The 10,632-nt window shown below is 42.8% G+C and overlaps 2 protein-coding genes across 3 annotated transcripts; one reads left to right on the top strand and one right to left on the bottom strand.

Annotated features, from left to right (window-relative positions):
* Window positions 1-754: 754 nt before the first annotated feature.
* LOC101770151 (4-hydroxy-tetrahydrodipicolinate synthase 2, chloroplastic) lies at window positions 755-3,402 on the top strand. The gene is made up of 3 exons (XM_004965400.3): window positions 755-1,079; window positions 1,206-1,283; window positions 2,230-3,402. Exons 1-3 carry the CDS (start codon window positions 976-978, stop codon window positions 3,152-3,154), a joined length of 1,107 nt encoding a protein of 368 aa, XP_004965457.1. The 5' UTR covers window positions 755-975; the 3' UTR covers window positions 3,155-3,402.
* A 3,606-nt stretch (window positions 3,403-7,008) lies between these two features.
* LOC101769478 (phosphatidylinositol 4-kinase gamma 4) lies at window positions 7,009-10,042 on the bottom strand. Of its 2 annotated transcripts, none has more exons than XM_004965399.3 (5): window positions 9,871-10,041; window positions 9,604-9,729; window positions 9,425-9,509; window positions 7,768-9,335; window positions 7,009-7,669 (listed from the first exon to the last, which is right to left on the bottom strand). In XM_004965399.3, the coding sequence occupies exons 4-5, from the start codon at window positions 9,103-9,105 to the stop codon at window positions 7,292-7,294; spliced, it is 1,716 nt and encodes a 571-aa protein (XP_004965456.1). In that variant the 5' UTR covers window positions 9,106-9,335; window positions 9,425-9,509; window positions 9,604-9,729; window positions 9,871-10,041; the 3' UTR covers window positions 7,009-7,291. The 2 variants fall into 2 exon arrangements, with proteins under 2 accessions (XP_004965456.1, XP_012700990.1); XM_012845536.2 differs by having other exon boundaries at window positions 7,256-7,669; window positions 9,425-9,499; window positions 9,871-10,042.
* Window positions 10,043-10,632: the final 590 nt, after the last annotated feature.

Genomic DNA, 10,632 nt, shown 5'->3' with positions numbered 1-10,632 from the left:
ATATTTTATGGAATGAATTATATACTTATAGAATATTTTTATTCAAAATGTTTTTTGATAAATCCATAATCTTTTGAAGATGAAAATTTCTATTGTAAGTGTTTCTTTCAAATTTTGTTGGTCAGGTGAAATGATTTTCTTTTTAAGTTTGATATGTATTTAAGCCCAAACTTTTTTCTTGTTGTTTGCTGCTGGTTTTGATCGGAAGGAACCAATAAAAATAATAAAATAAATTATTTCCATGAAAGTGTACTTACTCCTATTATTGGGCCATAATTTTGAAAGAACAAAGCCCATGATCTGTCTTCCTATCTTGTTTTTGTCCCTCTCAAAAAAAAATCTTGTTTTTGTCACACAGGATGAAACTCATTTGGTCTGAGATAAACTGGACAAAAGGGGAAAAACAAAGCAACACTCTTTTCGCTGGGCACTTGCTGCTGGCTGAGCCACGTACTACACGTCGAGAAAACAGAAAAATCCTATTGCGGAAGTGACTTACAATAGCCCCTCATTTTTCATCATGCAATATCTTGTTGGTGCATATAATGTTACTATAGGTGTTAATATACTTTTTATAACAAAGTTAGAGAGGTTTGATTTATGATAGAAACTAAAATTTTCTATAGTTTAGAAGTATTATTATAAGCTCAATAATTAATTAAATATTACTCTATCAAACTTAGCGGGAGTGGACAGTTCGGAAGAAACAAACCAACAAAGTGCTCTTGTGCTTGTACGGTTGTACCGCACCTTTATCAAGTGACAAGTGGGGGGTTCGTGCGGAGTCCACCAGCGAAGAATCCTGATCGGCGTCGTCCTCTCCGCCTCCGGTGCCAACACGCCTGAAATCCTCTCCAACCTCTCCCGCACCTTCTCTCCTGCCCGCCGACGGTCACCATCTGGATTTGCTGCTCGCCCCCATCGCACAAGAGCCCTCCACCTAGTTCGCGGGGCGGGCTCGGAGGAGAGTGAGCGATGGCTCACCAGGTGCTCCTCGGTACCCTGCGCGCCAACGTGCTCACCAATCCCACCCGCGCCGGCGGAGGCGGCCGCGCAGCGTCTCCAGGATCGTCCGCAAGGTCAGCAAGTGCCATCACCTGCACGGGTGCACATCGCAGAAAACCTTTATATGTTCCATCACAGAAACAAACCTTCTCTGTTTCGTTGAAATGAAAGGAAATCTTTTGGGCTTGGATGTTGCGCAGAATAGGCAGAGGGCGATTTCCGGTGGCAGCCATCTCAGATGATTATCTTCCGATGCGAAGTACTGAAGCGAAAAATCGGTAACTTCCTGAAGATAATTGGTTCCTAATTGAATAGATTTGCTGGTGGATGGTCATAGTATAGTGCCTGTCAGTCATGCATTAAAGATCTTAACAACTGTCTGCTCTAGTTGCCCTCAATGGAACACTTGTTGGACTTAGAAGCCAGTTCTTCACATAATCTAATACCCTTCTTGCGGAACCTTTAAGAGTCATCAATTTGTTACTGTAGGTGACCTTTTCGTAGATCAACAAGGCCTGAAGTTATTTCATGAGCCCTTTTGAGCTTACATGCTACCATGCCTGCAAGGATATGATCTTTAGGGGAAAAAATGTTAGTACCCAAAAATGCTCATCCTCATTTCTTCCATATCAATTCATCAATTGTTATATCTACAAATGTTTGTGAGATCATGTATGAGCGAGCGCCCTTGCAGCTAATGCTGTAACAACTTTTTAGTTTGTTTTCCCTTAATTAAAAGGATCCGCAGGGTTCCTGCACATTCTTAAAAACAGGAAAAATAAGCTTGTGATGGATACAACCTGGAAGTCTGGAACTCTCTTAAGCCACTGAGGAGCAGAGAAATTAACTTAATTTCTGGTATTTGATATAAAGTGGGAAAATGGCAATATGAAAAATGAGAACTATCCTAAATTTCAAATTCTTTCAAATACTAGTGTCAATCAATTCAGTCTCATGTGTGCCTATCTGCTTAATTCTTTATTCTCGAGGAAAATATATGTACTTCTTATAGCTCTGTACTTTGTAGCCTCTGCTCACTGGCATAAGATGTGTCTTAAAAATAAATTTGCATGCTCGGTTAAACGGTATCTATATTGCAGTTTGAGTTAGTTGTGCATAATGAAGTAATAGTGTATGGTTCTTCTAAGTTAAGTAGAATACAGTATTTTACATTTGGTGACTTTTGATGCACTGATATATGGCCTTCCTCTGCCCGAGGTGTAGGACATCAAAAGATGACATCACAAGCCTCAGACTAATCACAGCGGTCAAAACCCCCTATTTACCAGATGGGAGATTTGATCTTGAAGCATATGATTATTTGATAAACATGCAGATAGAAGGTGGTGCTGAAGGTGTAATAGTTGGAGGAACAGCAGGAGAGGGTCACCTCATGAGTTGGGATGAGCACATCATGCTCATTGGGCATACTGTCAACTGCTTCAGCACTAGAATTAAAGTGATTGGGAACACAGGAAGTAACTCAACCAGAGAGGCCGTTCATGCGACAGAGCAGGGATTTGCCGTCGGCATGCATGCAGCTCTTCACATTAATCCTTACTATGGGAAGACCTCAACTGAAGGAATGAAAGCTCATTTCAAGGCTGTCCTCCCGATGGGTCCAACCATCATTTACAATGTTCCATCGAGAACAGGACAGGATATTCTTCCTCCAGTTATCGAGGACCTTTGGGGTCATCCAAACATGGCAGGTGTGAAAGAATGTGTCGGACATGAGAGGGTCAAGTGCTATACTAACAAAGGTATTTCAGTATGGAGTGGCAATGATGATGAATGCCATGATTCAAGGTGGAAATATGGCGCCACTGGAGTTATGTCTGTGACTAGCAACCTTGTTCCTGGTCTCATGCGCAGTCTCATGTATGAAGGGGAGAATGCGACTCTAAATGAGAAGCTGTTGCCTCTGATAAAATGGTTATTTTGTGAGCCAAATCCGATTCCTCTCGACACTGCTCTGGCTCAGCTCGGGGTTGCAAGGCCAGTTTTGAGATTGCCATACAAGGCTCTTGCTCTTGAGAAGAGGGTTGAGTTTGTCCGGATTATTGAAGCTATTGGACGGGAACACTTTATTGGAAATAGAGAGGCAAGGGTTCTCGATGACGACGATTTCATCCCAATCTGTCGGTAAATACATGAGTTGTCTTGATGAATGAAAGCAGTGTTTTAGTATGATTGATTGCCCTTGTCCTTGTGGTTATTTTAGCACTTTCTGTTCATCCTTGGTTGATTTATCTGTAAAATAGAACCGGAATTGGGTTCCTTTGTCATATACAGTACGGTTATGAAAACAGGAAGAATTAACCAGTGTCACTGTGAATAGTGATCTGGATAAGTTCATTTTGTTGAGTGAATGACCCAGAGAGAAGGAAACTTACATCCCTATCTGTGGTACCTATGGTTTTACATGCGCCGCCTGACTAACTATATCTATAGGCTATAGCCCTGTTTGTTCACTGAGTTGATCATAGAGAAGTTCATGTTTCGATCCATACTGAAAAGAAAAGCAGATGTTTTTGCTAAATATGATAGTAGCTATGTTGTTGCTAGCTCATTCCAAATGGTGATATTGTCTTTCAATTGAATTAGCAGGACATTCAGGTACTAAATCAATTGAATGTGGTTTGCAAGATTGCAAGTAGATATCATGGTGCTCGCAGTGTCCAAACCAAACAATGTCGGATTATTTATATGTTTATTAATTGCTCAGTTAATTCCACACTTGTTTGTTTGGTCTATTTATGAAATTTCATTCAAAAATTGTCAAAGGGTACTGAGAATAGTGATGTCTCTATTAAACAAGCAATAAACAGTCGTTATACTTTCAGGGGCATTGTCTTTCACCTCTCAAGACAGACAATCGGCCTTATGAAGTTATGAAAAGCAGGACTGCCAAATGGTTAGCTCCTTCAGGCAGCTGCGTACTTATATTTGCATTTTGGTATGATATGCTTAATACTTCTCACCTAAACAAATTCGATACATAAAAATAGATATACAAAGGAAATATCATACGTAGGACTGACAGAGTAAAAGGAACCGACTTGGACCTTATCCACACCAACGACAACAAAACAGTACTGCAACAAAGCCCATTTGAAGCACCAAACTCACTATAAGGAATTAAGGACACAGACCCATTCCAAAGTAATATGCTGGCCTACTCTGCCACGCCTATAGCCTTCCTCTAAATTCAACATTTTTAACCTCGTAAGAAGAACAAACAGTGTCACAAATCTAGCTCGACTCCGCGTCCTTCTACCTTTTCACCATGCATTGACTAACACTCTTTAAGTACAGAATTCATCTAAAATAATCAGATTATTTCTTAGGGAGTGTCAGTGTATGGCTTTTGCACCATTTATGTACAAGCAGTGGTTAAAATAAATCCCGCATGTTCCAGATAAGACTTAGGAAGCTTCCTAAAAAAAGGAAAAGAAAAAAAAAGACATAATTTAGAAAGTCGTCAGCTGTTGGTGCCCTCCATCTTGTCAGTGGGGGTAGCACTACCACTACCACTAGCAAAGCTAGCTCCAACAAGAGTAGGATCCCCAAGGAACAATTCTCAAGTTCCAGTTCAATTGCTTCATCAATGCAAATGCCATCTCCATTGAGATCCCAGTACTTGCAAGCGCCTTCCACGTACTCTATTCCTCTTCCTTGACAAGAGGTAAGTAAACACTCTACATAATAAGAAAAGAGAAGCTAATAATTGGGATTCAGTGCAATTTTGTAGTAGTCTTAGCCCTCAGAATAAAAATGTCCTTCCACACGGACTCTTATGGCCTTATCCACTACTCGTGTCTGCACTTGTGACTGTGATAGGAAATTAGCAAGCATCATTTGCAAGCCTAGGTGTTTAAATGGAATTGGAAAAAAACGTACATTGTGTGCATTGCTCTATATTTCTTTTAGAAAAAATTGGAAAATATTATACTGCAAGTGCGAAAACTCAAATCATAGCAGTATGAGTTTCTTATGCAAGCAACATAACAATCAAATTACTCTCGTGTGCAGCTTGAGATGTGCCCATGCTCAACTATTTGTTCAGGTTCATTGCTGATACCATGCATACTGTATGTTAGGTGCTTCGTTTGTGTGCCACATAGTCTGTTAAATATGGTGATTTTAACCTTGAGCGGCACACTTAACTTGTTTAGGAACCCAAATGTGCATAGAGTTAGGAACCAGATGACACCACAAGACAAGTTTACGAGCCGTAGTGCATTTCACTCTTAACGGAGTACAGTGGCGGACCCAGAATCGAGTTGCACCCGGGGCTGAACACTGTCTACTTCTAGCTCTGAAAGTATAAGAATTTGGTGAATGAAGTTGAACGAGGCCGCGACAGTCTTGGCATTTGCTATTTGTCGTCAGACTCTTGTGAATTGGACTGAATGGCTGACGCTGGCCTATATTCAGTCTTTCTTTCTTGTGCAGAAGCAGAACCACTACTGACACACTGCATAGAGTAGTATGCACAACATGGGCTGGACCGGGGCTGCAGCCCCCAATCCGGGTCCTAGATCCGCCCCTGACAGAGTATGTTTACAGAATCTGCCACATAATTTCATAATAAGCAAAATTTTTCCATACACAATTAAAAGTCTAGCACAATATGATAAATATGAACAGCTTCGAGTTGCCAGGGAAGATTGTTCATCTAATCGCACATCCACTGCAAGTTTGGAAGAATTTTAAGGACACGATCAACCGGCATTCATGATGACAGATTTTCCTCCTGAACTATGTAGACTTGATAAACGGGTCAAAAGATTTTGTTTCTCTGAATAAATTGTGGATACCTCTGAATAAACTGACAGTTTCAAGTGTATGTAGTCATACTAAAAATTGATTGTATCGGAAGGTGAAAGAGTATGGTTCGATAGATGCAAAAAACAAAGGGGTTTGTTGTAAGGGTTCTGAGTCAGTCAACATTCGCAGCATTGCTTTGGCCTTTGTTGACAAATGCATTTTAAGAGAGAACAAAGACAACAGGACTTTGGCCTTTGTTGGCAATGTAAAGGGGTACAAAACTTCTTCAGAAGTAGTAACACTCTTGCCTTCTATAAATTAAACTCGTTAAATTAAAAAAAGTTTGTCTCGCAAAAAAAATAAAAGAAGTTTAAAGTCAGATGATGTTTACTATATTTAAGCCTCTTTTGTACATCACCACTTTTGAGCCAATTCCATTTTAGTTGAACTTCAAAATACTTGTCTTGGATCCTGCATTAAAAAAACAAGTTCAGTCGTTTGAGGAAAAAATAACAAGTTCAGTTCAAGAAACTAAAATAGTGATTTAGAAGATGAATTTGCAAATTCAAGCAGAAATGCATATCTCCCAAGATAAAAGTAGCAATATAGGCGTCCAACATGACGAAAAGCTTGCTTCCTACCAAAACAACTATTTGCGCCGTGAAGGGGTGGATTCGTTACCTTGCTGTCTACCGAAACAACTATTGACACTACGAGACAATTTTCTTAGCCTGATACCAGAACTAATCCTATATTCTATAAGTAGTATTCCCAAACCAATCCACCAAAGACACAAACCCATCACCTACCTAATGTATATTCTTCAGAAGTCCAGTGATCATAAGCGCACCGTGAACCAAAAGTTATCTGTGTTTGCCATCAAACAGTTACTGAAACTCTGAAGAAGCGACATAGATGCAAATAAGATAAAATAAAGCGACAGCAAAATTAATACTATCTTATTTTGCAAGCTGTACCAACCAGTCAACTACAAGGTCACTGCTACATGTATGAAAGAAACATACCCAGTATAAAACGTCCAGCATCTGAGTTTAAAACCATGCAAACTGTGCATAGCTGATTCAATTATGCTGGCAAAACTGGCAAAATTGATGAACAGTATCGTCATCATCTTATATTTGCTGACGAACAGAAGAATACTAAATGTACCACCTTGATCGCTGGTCGCTGATATTATATGTTGAGACCACAGAATTGATCACTCCAACATGAAAGCAACAACATATTCCAGATTTATCTTAACCTGTTCAAGGCTTAGGTTTACCCAACGTGGAGGGCGGAACTAAGAGCAGGTCCAGCGAAAATCCATGACAAGAAACAGTCAAGACACAAATACACAATTCACACCACGCTGACATGAGCAACTACAACCAAGTGAAATCATTTGAGGATACAAACAAATGAAATCATTAGTCTCTTGACCAGTGCATTGTCAACATACTTACAACAAACTGGATACAGCTGGAACAACTAGATCAGTTATTCTGAAACTCTAAGCAAACTCCTTGTTGAGGTGACGGTCTATGATTTCAGATATGGTTTCTAAGAACATGTTTTCACTTGACCCTGGGAGAACAGCATCCTCTGCTTCCTGGATGATGTCCTCAATCTCAGAGCCTCTATTCACAGTTTCCCTACACAGTATGTGCCCTATGTCATATGGTGTAAGGCCACGAGCTGCACCTTTCTTCAGAAGCATGGTGCTGATGCGCAGGACACGAGCGCATCTTGGAGACAGCTCCCACCCATGGAACTTGAGAAGCTTGATGTCTTTCTCAGCATCAAGTGATTTGATGTATTCAATGGTTTCATTATTGAATGGCTCGCGGGCTTGGGGCCAGTAGAGCCACTCAAACGTACAATCTTCAAACTGCACAGCAACAGGCAACATAAGTCTAGTTAGCCTCACAAAATAACTATGATGCACTAGGAGATTAATCGAACAAGTAATGTAAGACAGATAATCACCTTCTCAGGCAAGCAGTAGCCATGATCAATTGGAATCAGCTTGTAGTTGCCACCTTCTTCCTCCTTGTGCACTAGGATATTCCCAGCATGACGATCAGCATTTGCTAACCTAATATCTAAAACTGCTATTTTGTGAACCTCCTTGACAGGGAAAGCTCGAGGGCCCATATCCTCAGTGCTTCCATTGTTCTCCATGAACATCTGCAGTGACCCAATCTTAAAGCTCTTCCCCCTATGTATGCTTCGGACCAATGTTGTAGGAGGCACACCAGAAAACCCAACACTCTGACCAGATTTACAATCATCAACTGGATGGTCAAGAATATAAGCTGCAACCTCCCTTAATGCTCCTTCCCCCACAATTGTCCCCCTTTTCATTCCTTCACCATCAGTGGACAAAGGAAGGCCCCTTGGGTTGTTTTCGGCCATAGGTTCCTCATCAATAGGCTTAAACACGGCAACATTCTTTTGACCTGTTGCATCTCGCATGAAGTAAACCCCTCCTGAACCTTCAGCTGACATCTCAGGCATGTGTCCTTTCTCCAGTCCAGCTATGGTTGAACTTATCATTTTCATCACATCAGGTGACAACTTCACTTTTCTATTAACAATAACTGGTTCAACAGGAGCAGGCTTAACCCCAGCTGATTTTGCAGATTTCATAGCAAGAGCTTCATTCTGCAGGTTGCTTTTCTCCTGTGGATTGACAACTGTAACCAAAGTATCTCTATCAACTTGCTTTGTTTGTACCTTTGCTGGTTTGCGGATGAACAGATGAATCACAGCATCATCCCCCTTGCTAATATCAGCAATCAGCTGGTGGTCCTCAAGCTCCTTACCGTCATATTCAAACTTGTGATCCTCCGGGTTACCAATATCCTCATCACCCTCATCAGCAAGCTTAGTCTTTAGATATTTCACATTGCGGCTTCGGTCCACCTGAAACTGAAACTTCTTCCCCGCAGCAGTCTCGATGTTAATCACCCGGAGATCAGATAGCCGAATAACAAGGTGCAGAACGTTTCCCTCGGCCAGCCCATAATCCTTGACTGGGCAGTCATTGCGTGCCAGCTCATGCCCATCCAGCACAAGCCGCTGCTTCGTCACCACAAAACCCTTGAACCGCTGGATGCGCAGCTTGACTGAGGCGATGGACTCGGATCCCAGCACGCTCATGGGCATGGGCGGCATGCCGGGCACAGCAAGGAAAATAAGAATGGAATCCTGCAGCTGCGACCCAGACAAGCAGTGCGGCGACCGGCTGCCCTTGAAGCAGATGGGAAGGAAGGCAGGGTCTTTAGGGACTGGCCCTAGGACGATCACACCGGCCGACGACATCTTCACAAGGAGGCTACTAAGGAGGCCGGAGCTTCCTCAACAGCTGCTACCACTAATATTTACACTAGCACTACCAAGTTAGATTCCGGAAACTATGAAATGGACGCCATGGAGACGGAAATCCAAGGGTTCCTTCCTTCCCAAACCAGGATGGAGGAAACCCTCAGACAGAGCCACGCAGAACAGCAACCGAGATTACAAACCCATCTTGCGTTCGAAGCAAATTAAATCTGCACAAAATTAGAGAGATTTCAGTTAACACAACACAAAACAAAACAGATGATAGGGGAAATCGGAATTGAAGGCAAGGAAAACGTACCAGGATTGGGGAAAAGTGGCGCAGAACCGTCACTTCGCCCCGCCGATGGTCGAATCCCCAATCGCGTAACGGAGGCTGAGATGGCCTGACCATTTGGAGCGATCAGTCACGGTCTCACTCAAATCCCCAGCCAAAAAACAACACAGACAAATCTAGCAGAAATCAGTGAAATTTCTCACCAGAAAGTAGCAACCCTTGCCCCCTTCCCCCGATCGGGGAGCACTCCAAATGGGACTAGCCCTTCCTTCAATCTGCACCCCCCGACGGGGCTACAGCCCCACGATTCCTTTCCTCCCAGCCCAAACCTGCAACACAGCGCATCAGATCGGAACACTTCCCCATCAATCCAAACCCAAACCCCGCAGCTCCACAGGAAATTACAGCAGAAATCGCGTGACGGAATCGTGCGCGCACGGGATAAGGATGGACGAGACGAAGCAACTCACCACGCCCGGATTGGAGAAGCGATTTGTAGGCGTCCTCCCAACCCCCAACCAGGCAACGGCCCCCTTCCTTCTTGCTCCGCGGTTCACGCAGGGCAGAGAGAGGGAGAGGCAATGGGGAAAGTTTTTGGTTGGTTTGCAGTGCACAGCAAGGAAGAGGAAGAGAGAGAGAAAGGGGAAGGTTGCTGGGGCAGCTGATTTTTATTCGTGGGCTGCGCCGTCACTTGACGGACGGCCGTGACGGTGACGTGCCGGGCAGGTGCAGCTTCCTGGAAGGAAGGGGAGATTTTTTGCGTGGCGGTTTTGCCCCGTGTGTGACTGCGTGAGACGGTGAGAGAGGAAGACGCTCGGGTTCAAAGCAACATCGCTGTCAAGGTTAAAGCTGGATTAGAAATGCGTATTGAATGTGTACCACCTGCGGTAAAATACTGGAATTGACTAGATCAATCTGGATAGGGTTCTACTGGCTTCCCCCACGTTTGTACACTCCGGTACTGCCTCCACGACTTTCAAGTAAACCATTCGAAATTTACTTATTAGTAGCGAGTAAAACGGGTGTCTGTTTCCATCCTTCTAAAATTTTAGCTCCTAAAAGATAATTAAAGAGCCAAACATATTGACTAAGAGTGATTAAAAAAAATTTACGAGGCTTCAATTCCTTTAGGGGCTTCACCCCCTCCTAAAACCTCATAAAGTAGTAACTTGAGTATCAGATACCCTTATTTACTCCACTCTGTCCACCCCGCGCCCCTCCCAGCCCCGCTG

The sequence above is a fragment of the Setaria italica genome, chromosome IV (assembly GCF_000263155.2).
Source record: "Setaria italica strain Yugu1 chromosome IV, Setaria_italica_v2.0, whole genome shotgun sequence".
Classification (NCBI taxonomy): Eukaryota; Viridiplantae; Streptophyta; class Magnoliopsida; order Poales; family Poaceae; genus Setaria; species Setaria italica.
This window is presented reverse-complemented; position numbering and strand designations above follow the sequence as displayed.

Excerpts from the sequence above, each read along its gene's own strand:
- LOC101770151 (XM_004965400.3), top strand. The coding sequence starts at position 976 with ATGGCTCACCAGGTGCTCCTCGGTACCCTGCGCGCCAACGTGCTCACC. Across the intron at positions 1,080-1,205 it reads TCTCCAGGATCGTCCGCAAG|AATAGGCAGAGGGCGATTTC; the intron begins GTCAGCAAGTGC and ends GATGTTGCGCAG. Across the intron at positions 1,284-2,229 it reads AGTACTGAAGCGAAAAATCG|GACATCAAAAGATGACATCA; the intron begins GTAACTTCCTGA and ends CCCGAGGTGTAG.
- LOC101769478 (XM_012845536.2), bottom strand. The coding sequence starts at position 9,105 with ATGTCGTCGGCCGGTGTGATCGTCCTAGGGCCAGTCCCTAAAGACCCT. Across the intron at positions 7,670-7,767 it reads GCTACTGCTTGCCTGAGAAG|TTTGAAGATTGTACGTTTGA; the intron begins GTGATTATCTGT and ends GTTGCTGTGCAG.